Here is a 20,738-nt window from a genome sequence, read left to right on the forward strand (position 1 = left end):
CGTAAAAGCTGAAAGACTTTGAAACTCGAGACCTGATTTTTGAAATAGAGTGGAAGTGTAAATAATTTTTAAAAGGATTCCTTGATTCTCATATATTGCATCTAGTTTTTAAAAAAGCGGTAAAATTTAATTTTTTTAAATGGCCTTATTGGAGTTTCTAAGCATCAGGATTTTAGGATGGTATTTTTTAACTATTTAATTAATTTTGAGGGCTAGACGTTTTAGCTTTTCAACTTGTTGTCGCCACCCTCTACAAATAAAGTTGATTCACTCAATTCTGTAATGAGGCTTCTTTGAGAAATTATGACAGACTTAAACAGACATGTACCGGTACTGTTAAACAAAACAGCAATTAAGGCAAACCCCGATATCTTTTAAACATTCTCTGATTGTTAGTGATATGAGGTGTGCATATCTGGGGAGACTAGACAAATTCAAGCATGTAACTACTTAGAATAATCCATTCAGGGGTACATCTGAAGGTTCACCAACTGTCTTTAATCTCGGTCTTAAATAGTATTATCAACTTAATCGACTTTACTCCTTTTAAAGTGACAGGTTCCAGTGGCATGAAATCAGGCTAGAGCTAATGAATTTCAACCCACGATTAGATTTACTCTACGATAAGTATCTTTTTCCCCGTCATTTTGGATTATCATTAATGAGTCTCTGATTAATTTGCCAATAATATTTCATAGTTTAGCTTAGATATCAAGATTGTATTTATAATCTACCTATCTTTCGCACAACGCCGACCTTGTACTTTGTGGAAAGAAGAGATCGTTATTCAAAGTACTTCTAAGGGAGACATTTGGTTCTTTATTTTTGTTCTTAATATTGCCAAAGCATATGTTCATAATTGTACAAATTCCAGTACTTTACCTCTCAGCTTCACGTAATATCCTGTTTTTCATCCGGCCATCCAAGAGTATCAAAACAGTTAATTTTCTAACCAATATAACAGTCAAAAACTACCGGAACGTGGGCAGTTAACCCAATCTCATTTGATCGATGAACGCAGCTTATTTTTACGTTTAACACCAGCTTTATATAAAAAAAATACTAAAAATTCTAATTGAAAGATAGGACGAGAAAAGAAATAGTGTAAGAAAGAATTAAGGCTGAAGATCAGTAGAGTTGAAAGTTTGACAGCCAGCGCTTACGTAAAGATAAATGCAATAAGATCAAAAGAAGATCATTAGATGAACTTAATTGAATTGCTTTTTTCTTTCTTTTTAATGTTTATCCTTTACCCCAGTATAATACATACTACGTGACATAATTCTCATAAGTTGTATGCACAAAATAAAGCAAAGCAAGCAAACCACAGAAAGCAACCAAATAGCGGGAGTGCCATGTTTTTATTTTTTGTTTGGAATGTATGACGTAAACGGAAGTAAACTGTATTATATTAAATCATGCATTATACCAAGGCTTTTCTTAGGAACTCATCAGTGATTAGTGCAGCTCAGTGAGACAGAGCGAAGCGGACTGTGAAAACGGCAGAACAACATTTTTCAGTCACAGACATCAAAAAAAGGTAACTGATCCTTTGACTCTTTCCTATGTTAAAGTGAAATTTAATACCGACAGTGACGGGAAAGCAGGGGAATTAAGAAAAATGATGGCACCCCCTACAACGTTTTTTATTAGCTTGTACAGAGTGGGTAGTACAAGAAGGAAAAAAACTATCTGGTATTATTTTTTTATTATTTTTCACAATAATCCAATGCAATGAAAACCAAAATAGTTCGACATAATAAGAAAGATCAAGCAAGATGTAATCCAGTGTTAATCCTTGCTAACAAAGTGCAGAAATTCTAAAAATAGGTCAGAAAGGTAACTTGAAACGAGGATTTCAAAAATCTAAACAAATTAAAAGTTTAGAGTTCAAGTGAAGTCATTCAGTTAATTAGTTTTGGCCTCAACGAAACGATTACAGAACAAACTGCTGACTTGAGGGCAAACCTTCGAGATAGAATCCCTTCACCCGTAATAACGTATCAACAGGAAATTTGATCGTTTATATGACGTCATGTTTTACTCAGGTGACATGGTGGTTTCCCGTTAGAAGCCCCATCCACAGCATGTGCTCATTCACTTAAATTGTCAAAATAGTTTGAATAAACAAATATGAACTTCTGGGCAAAATACTTCTCATATTTGAAGATTGGTGACGGAAATATCGTGTTGTATACAGGATATTTTTTGTTCTTAGCAAAGAAACAAAACCTCGAAAGGCTTCCTGTCTCCAAACCCAGTAAATTATAAACCAGATGATATTAGTGTGTTTTTCAAGTAATAAAAATGGTATTGATTGGCCCATTGGGTCTTTAAAGCAACGCAGCGGCAAGTTCGGGCCAGTTATACCAAGTGAAAGGAGCCGGTGTTTGAAACCTTTGAACTTCGCCCTTTGAACCCTGGAGCTTAAAAAAAAAAACAGTATCTACTGTATTCAAGTATAGAAATAAAGGTGAGAATGTCGAGAAAATTTTAAAAATATCATTTGCACAAAATAAGTACCCAGCTAGTCCAGAATCCTGTTTTCATAATTTTTTTCGACTTTTTAGATTGGTGCAATATTGACCACAGAAGTCTTAAATAGGCTTTTGACCACAAAAGTGTTAAACAAGCAACTTTTTCCTAGATTTTTTAAAACAGAACAAAACAGTCGTGGTTTCCGCAATTACTCTTTCGTTGAGTGAGACCGGTTTTGTCAGTTTCATGACGACCATATCAATTATTTAATCTGACCTAAGAGTAGCAAAGATATTTCATAGTTCAGCAATTCCATTTTGGCTAAAATTAATTCTTGGATACGCTGATTAGTCTGCTACACAGCCGTTTTTAGAGTCGTCACGCAATGCTCCTCCCCACTAACTTGTGACATTGGATTGAAGTTTTTAAAATGCAGTTCAAAGTTTAATTGATGTTACCATGACACAATAAACAAAAAACTTTGAAATCAGTTAAAGACACCTTTTGTGCGATCTAGACCTGCTGTTATCCAACATTGGAAGCTTTAAGCATGGTGTTTGGCACGAGACCTCCGTGAGAATAAAAAACATTCTGTATGTTTGAATTTATAACTATCATACTGATCAGACAGGCACACTCTGTGTTGTCAATATTGCACCCATTTCAGAAAAAAATTGGTCCTTTCTCTTTATCGTGAGAGAATAATCAGGGGCACCCAACGAGAATATAGTTCAAAACCACTTAAACATAGCATTGTTAAACGTATTTTAGTATTTAAACGGTAGATATAGGCATTTTTATCCCCTAAAAATTTTTCATTTGTTCAGATTTCCTAGCTGAAAGTCTAGTGATCCGAAAATTATAGAGATCAAAACTTACTTTTTCGAAAATTTCAGCTAGAAAAAAGGATCCAGAAAATTCTAGGTGACCTTTTTAGGGTAAAAATCGGTTAAATGTCTTCAAATGGGCAATTATACCATTTTTTAGATGTTCGGAAATCGTAGGAGAGGCAGGCAAGCAAAAAAAGTTCCGGAAATTCTAGATCTCAAATCGTCTTCCGAAGAGATATTTTCCGAAAATTGACGTAGGGTGCCCCTAAATAATCGTGGCCTCTAAACCCACGTTTAAATATGGAGAAGAAAGTTTTGTTGGGTGGAGTATCGGGTAAATACAGGGCCAACGAAGACCAAAGAAGAATTATATTTCCATAAAAATGTTGTAGCTGAAATTGATTCTAGGATCTAACTCCTTTTGATATGGTAGAGATGCTGTCAGGATACCAGACTAGGCTTCTATGACAAACCACAGTATTTCTTGTCATCTACTTGGTTGAATTTGCTTTTCAGCGCTGTTACGTTTCTATCAAGTATCATGGTTTTTACACTGATCAGTGATAAGATACAAAATGGAAATCAATATTGTTGCTATTATTTTTACAGAGCTTATCAAGTTCTCCATAACGGCCTCATAAATTAAGCAATTCCTCTTTTACGTATTTTTAGTAAAAAGAATTGAAATTCAAATTAGAATACTTTTTCAGATTTTAGGCTTAAGTTTCAATTTCTTACTTAAGCTTTTTAAATTTGTAACTGAAATATGACGTTACAAATTGATCCAAATTTTTGATTTATTATCACTGGATGACGGTAGCTTAAAAACAGTGAATGTGAATAAGGTAAACTTATAACTGATGAATGAGACTTCAATAAACCTACAACCTTTTTTAAATACCCCCATAACTACCAAAGCTCATAGCTCATCAGATCTACTGTATCCTAAATTGGTTAAAGGTTTTTTTTTTTACTTTAATGGTCGTTAAATCTTAGAAAGTCTTCAATCATTGCTCGACTCTCTTGTTGCTCGAAGAATACGCAGCTATACACGGACTCGCTGCCAAAGGTAAGTGATTTAAAAAATTTTTCGCCAACTCTCGGTTTTGTTCGTTTGATCTTCGGGTGACGTCGGGGTTCGGTTGTCGTAAGTTACGTTTCCGCCACACAAATTGACGCAGAATGATTTGTTGCAAACTTCTGAACGATTAATTAAAAAAGCTGCCAAAAAACTAATATGTCATTACCCACTTAAGAGTGCATATCAATGCGATATGAAACAAAGCAATCAAACCGAAAATAGCGGAGTTGAAAATTCATGACGTCAAGACTGACGAAATAACCACCTACGTGTATTATCAAGACTCCTCGTGAGAAACATAAAGTGACGATTCCCGCGATGTGCTTGTCATAATAGTTTTACTTCACAGAGAGCAAAACAGAGAATTGTTTTCTTTTCCAAGGGCTAGGGAATATATGCATCTATTTATTCAGAATAATTGAAAAGGTATGTACAGAAATTCATTAGGCCGTGAAAGCTAGTTAAAATTCACATTATATCGTTTAAACAAAAATATTTAGAGACGGTGTATGGCTTTTCAAAATTGCGTGGCGTTATAACACTGTCCTGGCATATCTCAACAGTGTGTTTCTCAGGCGTTGTCGCGTGCATGAGGGTAAACGTTAAACAAAGTTAAACTCAGTATCCAGAATCTGTCATTTCACGGGTGACGGCAAAACAGGTTTGTTAATGTTAGCTACTTTTATCACTACGTTAAAAGTTGAAGGTTAGTTGCCACTGCGGGTTTTGGTTTATATGTATCATGTAAGTGGTAGCATGCGCCATTTTTTCCATGGTGTTTTATCTAAGGAAAAAACTACTCAATCAAACGTTCAGTGAAACTTACAGACTGTGAGTCAATTTAGCTTTTGGCTCGTTACCTCGATACAAAAAAGAACTTAAAATACTATGTTATTTATATTAGATTAACTATTTAGATAAAATGCCTCGCACCTTAACACTTTAACACAGTCGGTGTTTGACTTTAGACAAGAGAATATCACCTATTCTGTAGGTTACGCGGGAGTATGGTGACAGAAACTAAATTGACACGCAAGAGTAAATTCACGTTGTACAAGTCATGCGACCGACTAGATGATATATTTGGGCGTGATTTCAGCCATTCCATTGCAGTTACCAATGGTTTATTTCCTCATATACCAAAATAACAGGTTCCTTTTGCAGTTCAATTTTTCGGTGTTCCGCAGCTTTAACGGTCTGCTCAGTTGTGCATGGCGCCGGTACTCACGGAACATTTAACTCACGCAATAGTCTTAGTTTGATGAGTCACTTAGACTTCCTGTGTGTCGGCTTTTTTCTTTAAGAAAGAATCTAAGTTTCAGACATCCCAGCAACGACTGACGAGTTTTGTGGTTCAAGTATTGAGGACAATCATCGTCAGTGGACTCAGTTTACACAACCTAAAAGCTTGATTAGTTTTAAAGTCTATGCATTAACTATTACATCGACGGGCATAAAAAAAAAACTCGAAGAACAGAAACCAACAAAAATTGATTTTATGATCGAAAAGATCTGAATTATTGAATAATGTTTTAGTTCTTTCATTGATTAAGCTACAACAAGATCATTGGAGGACCTAAGGCCTATAATTAAGGACAAAAAAGGGTACGGTTTAGTGGTCGTTTTTATTGAACTTTATTGTACCGGCGACGCTTTAATGATTTTGTTCACATGCAAAGACGCAAAAGTTTCAATATTTGGTGATTTTATAGTTTATGACTAGCCTGTGGAAAAAAAATTCTCTTCAAATCTCGGGAAGTAAACAATCTAGGACAGTGGCTTTTTAAAGTGCTCAACTCTATAAAACTTAAAGTATATAAACTTCCAAGGTTTAAGTATTAAAATGACGAAGGAATATTCTTGCAAGGAAAACCGCAACGGAAGTGTCTCTTCGCATGTTACAAAGTTGCCTTGGAAACTAAACTTCTTTCAGAAAGTTTATTGGTGAACATTACAAGAAGAAAGAACCGACAAACGTTCCTGAAACCGAAGGAGTTTTCAATAAGAAACTGTGGTTCCAAGCACGGTTGCTGCGCACAATAACTCGTGCACGTTCACGACCCGTTGAACTAATTTCTGTTTCTTATTTTGTTCCTTTCGATATTAAAAGCCATAAAATTGCGCAACATACTGCTGAAATTAATTCAGTTAAATATCAGCTTTTTGTGAGTTTTTTTCATGGCAGCCGTTTAACCTCATCAGAGGAATATGCTTTCTTTTTTGTCCCTTAAACAATACGGCTGAGTACTTACTGTACTAATTATAGTCAGTTCTGAGTGGGGTAAAACTACTTGCGTAAAACAAAGAAAATTATCATGTTTGCATAAAGTTTCTGTTTTATTCTGTTTAAAGACATGGATTTTCGTGGACTGAAATGTACTTTTCTCAATTCAGATTTTTGCCACGCCTTTAATGAAAAGGGTAAGTCATTCTTAGAAGGTAACCAATTTCCGCATCACATAGTGAGATTCAATACAAATTTATGACTGCTTCTGTCGCGAAAATCTTGATTCCTATCGGCAAAAATCGGAGAACCGCTTTCTAGTGCAAAAAAGAGTAAGTGCTGCAAATTGCATTACTTTCTACTGAAATACCAAGAAAAAGTTTGGGTCGGGTTTTTTTCTAATTCCACAGGTTCGCTGGCCCCAAAAGTGAGATTTTAGTACACACTTCGTTGAATTTGACATCGAGACCCATCTTGCATACGTCAGTATTTTTTTCCGCTACGATTTGCGACGGAGCGATATAGCACTCGGTCAGTTTTTAAGATATCCCAAGCCAAACGATGCAATCATGTAACCTATTATATTATATAATTATACAAAATTGATTCTTACGTAAGTTGATGAAATTCTTAAGTTAAATTTGATCATTCAAATAAGATGTAAGCTTACAACGTTTTTAATTATACTTCGCTTTAAAAAGAGGCTAATATTGAACTTTTACTAAAGGCACTTAAATATCAAGGATTCAAATGAATATCTAACATAACTTCAAGCGTTTTCTATTAATGGAGTATTTCTAATTTGTAATTAGTTATTACAAACCTTGTTTTGTTTTGTTCTTCTATAACTTTTCCTCTCAAAAGTTTTGAGCATTCCTGCTACCTAACATAAGACACTATTCTACCATTTTTTTGAAGGGAGATGCATGCTTAGGGTCGCTTGTTAAGTGTTTTGAGTTTTCACCAGCTGAGGAGTACTTTCGTTCCAAAAGTTTATTCAACTTAGCTCGACCAAGGGGTAACTTTCCCTGAAGAAAAAATAACTTTCACGGAAGGAAGATTCTGCTTTCGATTTCCTTGACTAAACCAAAGATGCAATAAGGAAACAAGTGTCAATTTGCAAACCATTCAGAACAAAACCAAACAGAAAGTTCACTCATAACAACACGCGATGAAGATTAAATCAAAGCGTTGCTTGACAGTAAAATCTTTCACGTAACTAGGAAAAAAGCTAATGAATGTACACTAAGCAAGTAACAACATACGCAAAATATGCCGATATGAACAAAATAAACGACAGGAAACAAATTCAGTCCATTGGAACATAAAGGACTAGAAGATCTTTTAATTCCTCTTTCGGTTGTGTAGTCGTGGATGATACCCCTATAAGAGAATTATTTTTTCAATGATATCGGAAGAAAATACACACTTAGTAAACGTAACAACTTTCAGACTTGCGAAGATTTCATGAGAGGGTAAAAACTACATTACTTAATTAAAAAAGGAGTTGCAAAGTTTTTACGATATACAATGGGCGTGATTTACCAAGTACTCAACACTCGAAGGTGTGGTAAGTGGATGCAAAGTACAAGTGTAGGTTGAAACGAATAGACGAAAGTACTTGATACTATAGTGTCATAAGGACTGAACATAAATACAAACCAGTGTATACACGCAAGGGTACAAAGTTTAATTTAGGTGCCTACCTCTGCTGATAAACTAAAACCTATGCCGTTGTTGATTCCTATTTTAAAGTAACATTTGCTTCGGTAATCAGCTTTAGTCCTACGTTAATTTTATTGATATAACTCTGGGAATAATTTTAATATTGAGGCTCAGTTTGTAGATTTGCTATATGGTTTGAGATTGTTTACAATGATTTGAGACTCAAAATAATGTCTCTGATACTTCATCACAGACCCGAATATTCTGCTTAGTAAGGGTTGATTGCGCAGTCGCACTTGTTCCTGTTTTACTCACACTATATTGTTTTGCACGATTATTCACTTGTTTTATCATTCGTCAAGTTCACCAATAAGAAAGCCGGTAAAGAACTGCCCACTTTTGAAATTTCTACTTGCATTCTGTTGACTATAATATGCAGTTTTCAGCCGAAGTGACGTACATACCTTGATGCTTATAATCGTTTTCAAAACAAAAACAGGTCAAAAAGCTAATCAGTTCCAGTGACCTACTTTATCAGTCATTTGCTATTGGAAGGTTGTTCCGACTGGATAGCAAGATCAATGAAGCCTAGTACATGTGAATGTGGGTGAACAGAGCAATAGACAAATCAATCAGCCGTAAATCGGGCTGGCAGAAGTTATAGGAAAACTCTCCGTGTCGAAATACACGAAATAGGTGGGTGGATAAGAATTTCGTTTCAGCTCAGTGCTGCGTCGTTGCTTATGCAGGCTTTTGTCGAAAATGCTTAGAAGCCAAGATTCCGCGTTGTTTGTAGATCAGATCAATGGGTCAATTCATCACCAAGTTTACTTTTTAAATAAGTTTGAGTGATCACTGAATAGTATCTCTGGCTTCTTATTGGCTAATTACAAGAGATTACCACTTCTAACCCTCCATTTTGTAATAGATTTTGCTACTTTCATTTGCATTGCGCGCATTGTAAAACAGACAGGTTAATAAGGGTTCTAGATACGTCGGTTGAGAGTGTTGTGAAGCCGCAAAAAAACACGATGACTTTGGCAAATGGTATGGACCTGTCAGCCGGTTATCTTTTATAACGATGATCGGAAGGTTTGTTGAGATACCATTGATACAGTTAGCACAGCATAATGCTCTATAGTAAAGTACTTGCAAACTGGATTAGGCGCGATTTATCAACATTTAATCTTTCTAATTGAGCTGCGAGCTAGCCAATCTTTGTCATAATTACATGATTAAGACTCCCCTCAATCCCAGTGAAATTTCGTTTTATCATCATTCGAGATTGATAAGAGGGTGGAGATATATACGGCAAAACATTCAAAGACGTTACTCCCGAACAAAAAGTTCCTAAGAGTGAGAGCGTGCGTGTGGCAAGGTTTTACACCGCTGGAGACCTGCATTCCAGGACTTAATCCTTCCATAACGGCACGATCCTAACTCTGCTGTAAACTGCGTTCAATTCCAAACTATTTAAGCATACTTCTTCAATGAACCTTCTCAAATTATTATGCTATACTTCTTTACTTTTCTACACCTTCAGAATTTGCCCGTACAAAAAAAGAAACGGTCACGCGCCAGTACTTTCATAGAAAATGAACATTTCTAAGGATAATTTCTCGCCATTTGTTCAATGACAGCTCCTTTTGTTCCATTGTCATTAAGGTATTTTTCAATCAATAGATCAGACCTGGATATTTAAGCAATTGTCACCGAGGTTATTATATTTTGCTTTTTTCTACCTGCTTCCGTCATAACAATTCAAACACATATTGGACTAACTAGGCCAAACCGGTCCAGTAGAGAGTCTAAACTAAACGACGCAACTTATACAATTTCTGTAAACACCGAGATACAAGCAAGCAGCTATAGTTATAGCTGAGGTGACTGATTAACTCGCAATGTTTTTTTCTACCGGTGTCGGTATTAAAGACAGTGGGTTCCAGTGCCCCTAAGCCTTTTTTTATTAACAGTGTTTGCTCTCTTTTAAGTAAACAGAGAAGAGAACAGCAGTTTTAGAGCACCAATGCCTTCAGCGATGGATAATCAGATGTCTTCACCCAAGTTTATAACTTGTCCAGACTGCGGAGAAAGATACGACAACGGGCAAAAACGAAGGCTTATCGATACTTGTGGACACCCGAGATGTTATTCTTGTCTGTTCGTGGACAAGCCTTGTCCTTTGTGCCAAAGTAAGTATTGTGTGTAAACAGTTTGAATCTAAACCGAGTTAATGCTTTTGTGAATAAACGGAAGATGGATTACTTTCAGTCAAGTTTAGTTTTCGAGACAAGTCCTCTTAAAAACCGCTAGACATGGAGCCTTGGAGACTATGGGCTGTACTTTGCTTTGTTTAAAGGTGTTATGTGTTATGTGCCATGTAATTGCTATAGTAGTTTGTAGGTGAAAGTAAAATAAGCTCAAACCTTTCGATGTACATTTTTATTACTGAAGCTGCCTCCACAGTTCACATAGGTGGAAGTGATAAGGTGCAGTCTGGAGCTAAATCAAGAGGGATATTACTTCAGTTCTCGTGCGTGGAACTGACACACATCGCTTAAGCTGATTCCATAAATATACATCGTTGACAATGTTCTATGTGACTTAGACTTCAGAATTAAGAATTTTAATACTTAAGCTTCCTACAAAATCAACTTCTCGTTTGTACAAAGAAACATACAGTCACAAAATGTGGACGAAACTCAAGAGACCATTAATGGTTCATCCTTGGGAACAAACCAGTCTCAGAAAACATGTGAATAAAAGGGCTAAAAGATTTTGTCACATGTTTCACATTCCAGATTTGTTATTTCGTCGTTAGCAGGCTTTGATATTGTTTTGTCTAACTCTTCTGTAAGAAAACATTGCCAGTATGACGAGAGCAATACATGCTTAGTGTTTTAACGCTAATTAAACGGAATGTGGCTTTTCACAAACTTTACGTGACATGTAGAGTTGATAGTGTTAAGGTTCGCAGCGCATAAATTGTTTTGCACCACAAGACCAAACCCAACAATAAAGAGAAAATGAGAGGAACCGCAAGAAAACACACTTGTATCTAGACATGTTATACTCAAGCTAGCGGCCAAATAGGCCGTGACCAAGTTTGAAGGAAAAAACCGATGCTGGAGATGTTCTGACCAAAAATTTGGCATCGCAAACATGTAATTCTGTGGTAGAAACATAGTACCACTACGGTTATTCCGGCTTTTTCTAAACAGTAGGAGACTAATTGAATATTACGTCGTGAAGACGAGTGACTAACAAGAGGGTGCATGAGCGATAATCTTTCATTTAAAAACTTGAGTTCGTTTAGCAGATTGGTATAACTGTTTTAACCTTCCAATTCGCTGAGAAATTTATCTTGATTTATTCAATGTTTCCTTTAAACTCTCCGCTGTGCAAGGAAATACTTAATGCTGAACAAACATTTCGAAACTTTTAGAAACTAAAGAAGTTTGTCACGCAATAACTGACTATTAATAGAAAAAAACTTTAACTTTTACAAGTTTCTTAAAACTTCCGGCTAGTTACAGAGCTATATCTCACATATTTTAGAACTGTAATACAGAAAATACTTCCTAACCAGCAATATGAAGGCATGCGCAAATTGTAACCGCAGAGATTTGTAAACAGAGCATTCTGCTTCCTTAGTCAAACAATTGTTAGAGACATAAGAAAAACAGTCTCATGTACGAGAACACAAGAAAAACAGTCTCATGTACAGTAAGTATCAACGCTTCAAAACAGTCCTCAAGCCATGCTGTAATATCTGGAACAAAAATCGCAAATGTTAACAAAATCGCGTAACTATACACTTGAAAACCAGCTTTTTGGAAGATGTTTCCGTAAGGAATTATCTGTAACCGCGAAATGAAAGAAATGGGGAAAAAATAATATATCTTCCGCTGTGTATAAAACCGACGAAATCGAGTGGTTGGTATTTCTTACAATTACTGTCGGTCATTATTAGTCATGGCACATTTTTAAAATAGAATTTATAAAATACAAATTACAAAGATAGCATCACGTTTCAACAAAAAAGCAAGAATCATCGCAGCAGGCGTTCTTTTGAATAAGTGTTAATCAGTTGTAGGCGCGTGCAGTTGAGCTGCTCGTGATTTAGGATCTCTACAATTAATAGTGCCGCCACCCGTGAAGGTTTAGCCCAGTAGTCGCTTGATTGACTATAAAGCTGAACTCATTTCTTCGAGAATACTACAATTATAACACCCACGAAAGACACGCGTTTAAAGAGGATTAGGGATTAGGTGAGTCCAACTCCCTGCTTGGATTTCTTTGAATTTGTTCGTGTGTTTCGTAACTGTACACGAACTATGATCAATGTGTAACTCACTCCCTTCCTTTGTCTTCCGTTTTCTCGGGTTAAATTTTTACAGCTGGGTTTCTCTACTTTGGAGCAAGACTCATATGTGGGTGGAATAACTTCTGCTAGCAATCTATTGAAGGTTATACAGCTTATGTTAACGTGGGAACAACTGAATACAACATGCTTAAGACAACGCTGAAACAAGTAGCCTCTTCTCCTAAAGAGAGTATATTACACAGCATAGTCTTTCCTATCAACTGAACACAGTCTCGATTAATAACTTCTTAGCGCGGTCTAAGCTGTGCCCTATTAAAAAGTTGACTGCACAACAGCACCAAATCAAAACACATAGTTTTGCAGCTATTTGTTCATAGGCTATTGTGTCATGAGACTCCTGCAGGCCAGTTAGCTAGTAGATTTTTTCGGTCTGACAAGGCCTTATACCTGAGTACTGTGTCATGAGAACACAGTCCACAGAAAAGAAAAGACAGTAATTTGAGTCATGTGTTTTTTGTTTTGTTTTGTTTTACTTTTTGACTCTTTCTATGCGGTTATCACTTCTCAGGCAATGAAGGAACAATAAAAGTTCCATTAATCCGGCAGCTAAAACTGTTCCGCAGTTCTCTCTTATGCTACTTGTTTTTACTTTTTTTCTTTCCAATTTTAGTTTTAGGAGCATTCTCAGGCACCACAGCATTTTCTTTAGCGTTCTTGGAATGTTTTTTCATTTACATTTTGGATATCTCCTCTTTATTTTTTCAACAAACACTGCCTAATGGCCTCTTTCAAACTATCGCTTTTTTGTCTCAAGATTCTCCAAAGTAAACTAAGTGACATTTAATACTTTACCTTGAATATTAGCAAACATGGGAAAACGCAAGTAATGGGCTCCTTTTAGATCGAGAATAATACGACATGCATGCAACATCTAACGCTTTTTTTCTTATGACTGATTAATGTTGTTTTTCTCTTTTAAAAACAGAGATTCCACAAGACCCCAGATCTCGCTCCGGTTCTTTACGAACTGACATCTCTGGTGGTTCGGATGAATCTCTCAACAATTTGGGAAATACACTGACATCCGGGACCCTGTCGAAAGATCAAACTTCTCTCTCGCACCCAGACCTCAGCGAGATTCAAAAGACCCGAGCGCTGACCTTACCTGCTCGTGGATTCAGAACAGGTAATTAAATTAAAGCTCATATCGGGCTATTGCGCAAGCGGTCGACCCCCACAAAGTTACTAGTACTCTCTCGCAAACTAGTGGCCGACCCCCACTAAATTACTAGAACTCGCTCACAAACTATGAACAGTGATGAAGAAACTTCCCTGTAGATATTATCGGTTATTGCATCAAAACATGGATTGAGTGACGTGTTATTATAAAGGCTTTGTATCCCTCCATTAAAAATATTTATTATATGGAGGAGAGTGTTTTACTGGGAACTAAACCACTCGTAGATTCCATACGCCACTTCATCCGGGACCCGAGTGGCGTATTTTCCGTATGTCACCTTTGTGAGTGTCGTATCGTTCAATGATGTCACGATTCCCGCCTTTTGCTTTTGTTGAATTGGTTTCTCCATATAATAAAAAGAACATTCAACGTTGGCTCGAAGATATGAATTTTATGTTCTCGTGGCAAGAACAATATCTCACGAGTGAGCGAAGCGAACGAGTGAGATATTGTTCTTGCCACTCGAACATAAAATTCTTATTTTCTCGCCACCGTGTAATATCCTCTATATACTACACCCTCAATTTCATAACCTCCGTGAGTATAGATTATCACCTTAAACACTTGAGGTCGGTAGAAAGGTTTTATGAGAGGAAACCCACAAGCAAACAACCCACCTCGCAAAGAACTTTCGGCTTAAATCTGCTTTGTGATACATGAAAAGGTGGCTCTTTCGCTTGTACATTTAGAGTTCTAGAAAAAAATAATTGAGAAATTCCCTTCTCAGTTCCTATTTTTATGTTTAAAATTAGTTTGGCCCTGGTAGAGACTGAGTTGTAGTGACATAGTAAACTATCACTGCGCTGTTCGCACTGATTAAAAGGCGGTAAAACTCTGCTTCAAAGCATAAAGACTGAACAATAACAAGACAAAAAATAGTAACAAAGGCTATTGTTATCTGAACAAAAAGCGGTTTTCTACAGTCGTTTTATTAAACTGACCTGTTAACTTATTTTTAATGGCATGTTTTGCCAAGAAAGAGTTTGAATTATTCGGAAAACCTTTCATATTTTCGCCTTATGCTTATAGTTTAGGAGGATGTGATTGATAGATTCGACAATGATCCCAAACAAATCACAGTCTAAAATAAACACAGAATATTTTTCCTGTGCTATCTACTGTGATAAGCCCGCAGGCAATATCAGAATTCTGAAATATTAGAAAATATTTTCACTGCAAACACAACAAAACGGCAACAGACAATAGTTTTGCAATTCTGTGATAAAAGAACTAAGACTTTTTCCTTCCTTAATGTTAGGAATGTAAACGAAACGAGGCGTTTTGATTACTTTAAGAAAACGTTTGGCATAATTAGAGTTAATTTGTTTAATGAAGTCAAAAGCTGATTTCAATATCTGTTGTTCGTATCGAGGTTAGCTATTACAGCATTGGTCCATTACAACTGCCGGTAGTCTCTAAATAGATCGCTTCACACTTCGGACAACCCGCTGAATTCCCGCGGAAAGTCTGAGACCTAAGCTGCCAATGACGATTAATATCCGAGAGATTTACACTTGAACGCAAAAGTTCTAAATCCGCGCTGGATTTGGAGACGTGATCCGCTTCATTAATCATTTGCCGTTTACTTCTTTCATCGCCAAGTTGTTCTCAGTTCTCCTTGTTGGGAAAAAGGACTGTCTTGGATTATATTCACATGCGTATTTGCTGTGGTAACTATGAATCTGAGAACCTTATGAATTGGGGTCAATTATTCTAACAAAAGAGTATTGTGAACGCTTGTTCGTGTAAAAGGAGCATTGAATTCGCAGTCATGTTGAAGTTTAAGCGAGTTAAACCAAAGTTTCCCGATCCGAGCAGCAATTTGAGCGACAAACCTCCTCTGATTGCAGCAAGACTAATTCAAGGTTATTCCTCTTTGATTTCTCAGATTTCTATAGTGTGATTGAGTTGAAGGGACTCTGTTATTGAGTTATTGTGAATGTATTGGAATGCTCTCTCTTATATTGAAGTCGCTGATGTTGCTGTGTTATTTTTCTTACAGATAACTATTTCAGATCTCTGTACCGTTACGACCCCCATGCCAATGGTGAGTTTTGTAATGTTGTAGTTGCCTTTTACAATTATGACGGCAAATATGTTGCCCTTCGCTACTCTGACCTAGATCGTTAGATTCCACATATATCACTTTCAAGAGTGTTACGCAGTGGTAGGTCCTAAAAAAAGGATGATTCATTATGATAATTTCTTTCAATTTGGTAGAGAAATTCGAAAAAGGTTGTTCATATAAATCAGGTGATAAATTAAAGACGCCACATGGTCACGTTAACTGGGTGTTGTCCGAATAGGGACCAATTTACACGGTTGCAGGATGATCACAGGCGATGTGCTTTACGATAACAAGGAAACAACACTAATCGTATCATAAAACTTTCCTCTGGCTAACCCTTGCCGCAGATTTGATTCAATCTATACAATTCGAGTAGATTTTAGGCACTTTGCATATGACAAATTTCCACCCTGTAATCGGCCAGAAATCGGCGGCATTGAGGGTCAATTTGGGCTCACAAATGCCAGATTTTAGACAAGGGAAAATTTATGCGTGACCAACTGCTGTACAACAAAAATGCAAGCCCCAAGGCAAGCCTACGAAGCCTTAACGTCTTAGTCCACATTTTGTCCACATCAGATTATTCCTAATGCAGTCAAACCTCCATGGTTTAACTCCCTTGTTGGTATTGTACTTTAAAATATTTCTCAAAAGCTCGTGTCGGTGAAATATTAAAACAAAATTATAGTCTGACTACGTATTCAAAATCTGTTATGATCTCATCTCTCGCTTCCTGTCAGTCACGATTTCCTTATTTGACTCATGATCATTCACGAGCTATTTACTGTGTATACGGTAGTCACATCAAAAGTACATTGTGGGAACTGGGAAGACAGAGACAGAGAACAAACTTCAAGAATTCAAAAGTGGCTCATCCCTTTCAAGAGGACGAAATTATTTTTTAAACTTTTTGCATCATCATCCCTTTCAAGAGGACGAAATTATTTTGTAGAGTGTTTGCATCATCATTACTCAATGGTTAATCACAAAAAGACAAATACTAGTCTGATGTTAATCTTGTGCAGTTCCCAGTAAATATCGAACGCGCTATTTTCGTATGGAATCCGCTACTGCCCAGTTAAACTTAGTACATTACAATGAACAAAAAAATGACTGATTTTATTTGTGGCTATTCAATAGTTGAACAATGGTGAAGGTCTAATACAACTTTCTTGCATCACCAGACACAGCAGACGAGAGAGACTCGAAGGACAAACCAAGAAGAGTACTCAACTATCATAAATCTCTTGAAAACCTTTCTGATGAGTTTTGGAGAAGCGTAGAAAGAGCAGCCAGTCCACTTGGCCGAGGAAGAAGTAAGTTTCGTGACTCTTGCAGACTTTCGGTTACCTTACTGATGACTGTATTAATTTGCAACAACCATATCCGGATGTGGGTAAAATATTTCAGGCAACAATACTGTGCATGATTAATAAACGTTATCGACGTTTGGCGTCTTTCTGTAATGATAAACTTGCATCGCATGCAATTGAAAGTGTTTGCTAATGGCATTCAGCAATTGATTAAAGCTGTAAATAATTACTTCCTTTTGTCGCAATGAACCAATGTTCCCGAACGCGCGTCATTCTCTTGAAGTGAATGGCCCCTGACGCAATTAACGTAAACAAACACGAGTTAAAAAGCATCGACCAATCAGCGACTGCTGTAATGCCAGACTTGGCAGATAAACCTCATTGTTTACACTGATGAATTGAAATTTGTAGTTGTTTTATTATTTTGGAGTTAATTTGCTGTATTAGTTCAAGCATATAATATTATCCGGCGTACTGAAGGAACAGGCAAATTTAAAGTAGTCTTAGGTACTCAGGCTACATTTCTCCCATAAGAGTGAAAAGTTAGTGTTGACTTTGGGTAAGGGGATAGGTAACTGGGCAATTTCCTAGAATATTATACTGATATGGGATTTCTATTAATGGTATATCATTCTGAATAGATATTTTTATATAAAAACGCAAGCGAAAAACGTCAACATTGACGGAAGGAAATAGGTAGTAGATTTAAACGGTACTGCACCATAGATGAGGTAAACAGTTATTGGAGGGTTTTTTCCGAGTGTTTACAATGAGTACGATGATCGGACAGGCACAAAAGTTGGGATATAAGTAGCAAGAAGCACTTTGCGACACGAAACGGGGCAGTAAAAATGTGAACGAGGCAGTAAAATGTTACCGTTTGATGATCGAGGTGATCGTGGAAAATTATGCACACATTACCCAGTTCGTGCCTACTTAAAATGAAACTGGCAATATCGTGACGTGCCAAAGAAATGCAATATCTCACTTGAACTGAGAAGTCACGTTCACCTGCAGTTTCTCAGATCAGATGCTCATTGTATTGTAGGACTTACGTTCCTTACCGTGTGTCATAGACGTAACGTTGTGCCGTTGTGCATACTTTCAGTGTAGTCAGTGTAGAAGAGGAGGAGCTTTGCAGCCATTTATAGCACTCCCAACAAGTCATTAATAGTTTTTGTTACTATCTCATTTCCTTCTAATTTCTGAGAATTCAACTAGATATTTAGTTCATAATGTTTATGCATCTCTTGATCCACAGTTTCTCCAACAAGATCGGAAGATTCTCCACCGTCATCAACTCTGTCTTCCACAGATGACGTCTCATCCGGAAAGAACAGACTAACTGTTCCAGTCCAAACGCGGCCACGCGCAGCAACAGAGTCACTACGGGCCGAAGCCTTGCGCAAGTTAGAAATCGCCGAGGGAAGACCACGAGCAAATTCCGAATTCATCTTCTCAAGAAAGTTTCTTGAAGGAGGAATCAGCGAAAGGCATGAAGTGTATAATGAAAGGGGAAATTTTACATTACCGAGGAATTTCCACATGCCAGAGTCTGGTGATCGAGGCCGAGCAGCTTCCGACAGGTCATCGGATATTTCTCAACCGTTTTCCGATTCGTGTTCAGAAAGTTCCGGAGATTCCGATCACCTAAGTATAGGTAACCCTCACAGTCCAACTTATCGAGGCATAACCAAGCGAGCGTCATACGACGAGAATCAAAATGAACGATTAAAGATTGCTGAAGAGCGGCTATACACTGGACTCATGCGGAGCGAGGAAGGAAGGAAAACTACCAAAAGCCCAGTGGAGAATGTCATAACCTGGGTCATTGAGCCGCCTAAAAAAGAAGAAAGTCATTTTAATAAAGTTCAACAAAAGCACACCAATGGTAAGAGACCAAATCCACCCCAACGAGGAGACAGTAGCCGAAGAGCAAGCATAGAAAGAGCATACGGGAAATCAACTGCTCTTTGATAAGACTGTTTAAAATGGAATAACGGAAGGTGAACAGTCGAACTTCCCTCTGGGAAGAAACTTTTATTTGAGGCAAATGTCTCGAGTTTCCACTGAAGCTACGCTATATTATATTAATATAGTGAGTACAGTAATACAGAGCACTCTCTGGTCCGTTGTTGACCGGCGGCCTAAGCAGGACTTAACTGAGAGTGCAACAAGACAGATATGTAGCTTATTAATATGTTCCATGCAAAAATCTCAGTGAACTCAAAAAGGTGATGTCTTTGCTCATCATGGTTCTTAGTCTCTTGCACTGTTCAGGTCATTTCGAAAATCAGTTGTAGTCAAGTATGATCCGATTTAATTGCGTCTTTAAAAACTTCCCCTTCTTTGGACTAAGTTAAAAAAATAACGATAACTTCAGTAATAAGTTTAAAGTGCTAATAAATAGTGTAAATAAGCTTTTAAGTGTTTTGTTTCCATATGAACGATATGCACAAACAGCATAGACCACGAGCAGTCTCTAGTTTTTCTTTGTCCGTCGAGCGAAACGCCCGAGACACGCAAATGACCACGCGCGTGACTGAAGGCGCAAGACGAGATAGGCTACCACCCTCGTTTCTCTCGTCTCCTCGAAGCTCGCGCGCGTGCACACTGCTCGCAGTCTACAAAGAGCATTGATCCTGTTTTTTTTTTTTTTTTTAAGGCACTAAAAGATACTGCTCACTAGCTTTCACCTCGTTCAGCAATTGACTTTACAAAGAAAACTTAAGACTATAAGAAAACTAATTTACGTCAGTACCGTAACAAGTTAAGGCTTGGCATGGCAAGAATTGCAAGAGCTGAACCTTAGCCCAACTTTTGACTAAGAATTTTTAATGTCTTGCATTAGTAAATTTGCGATTTTATAAATTATTTACTGTGGATACTTTAATAGATTGTATATTGAAAATGGATTGATCTAACAGACACACTGATTTTTCTGCCGACGACAAAGATAAATATTATCGAGGTTTTGATTTTATTTTGTTAAAAAAAAAAACATGAAAAAAGTGTTGGAAGAAATATAATGTCATCTTCTTTGGTAGTAAATCTATGTCCGGTGTTCTTACTCCCCCAAGTACTGGCGCTCGGCCTTCCCTACATCCAGTCTAGAGGAATGTTGTCTTATCTAGCGTCAGTGTCGACCTGAACGCTCAAAGCCCTCACCGGTTTGTGGTTCATAGCAGCCTCCTTGTTAGACTATAAAGGGTGACCGACTCTGATCCGCGCTAAAAATCATCATCCCTGATCAAGAGACTATAAAGGGGACAGAGAGGGCATCCCCCATATACACCCTATTCCATAGGTAATTCGTCTCGAGTTATTTTTAGAACCGCAGATCCCAAGGGGGATTGGACAACAGCCAATCACATAGCGCGAATGTATTCCGCGTGGACGACCCACGCTAGAGCCACGCGTCCTCCGCGAATTGACGCGGAACAAAATGGGGGAAGACGCGGAGAGCGATTTTGCTATTCCTTTTGTCGACGAAAACGACTACAGCGAGATTT

General features: G+C 37.3%; 1 protein-coding gene across 5 annotated transcripts; it reads left to right on the plus strand.

The window, feature by feature from the left end:
• Positions 1 to 1,434: 1,434 nt before the first annotated feature.
• Positions 1,435 to 20,277, plus strand: LOC140930606 (uncharacterized). 5 transcript variants are annotated; one of them, XM_073380330.1, is made up of 6 exons: positions 1,435 to 1,540; positions 10,270 to 10,470; positions 13,591 to 13,791; positions 15,848 to 15,892; positions 17,098 to 17,229; positions 18,488 to 20,277. In XM_073380330.1, the coding sequence occupies exons 2-6, from the start codon at positions 10,305 to 10,307 to the stop codon at positions 19,201 to 19,203; spliced, it is 1,260 nt and encodes a 419-aa protein (XP_073236431.1). In that variant the 5' UTR covers positions 1,435 to 1,540; positions 10,270 to 10,304; the 3' UTR covers positions 19,204 to 20,277. The 5 variants fall into 5 exon arrangements, with proteins under 5 accessions (XP_073236431.1, XP_073236429.1, XP_073236433.1 ...); XM_073380328.1 differs by lacking the exon at positions 1,435 to 1,540 and adding an exon at positions 4,665 to 4,815; XM_073380332.1 differs by lacking the exon at positions 1,435 to 1,540 and adding an exon at positions 4,708 to 4,815 and having other exon boundaries at positions 10,277 to 10,470.
• Positions 20,278 to 20,738: the final 461 nt, after the last annotated feature.

This window comes from Porites lutea, chromosome 3, assembly GCF_958299795.1.
Source record: "Porites lutea chromosome 3, jaPorLute2.1, whole genome shotgun sequence".
NCBI lineage: Eukaryota > Metazoa > Cnidaria > Anthozoa > Scleractinia > Poritidae > Porites > Porites lutea.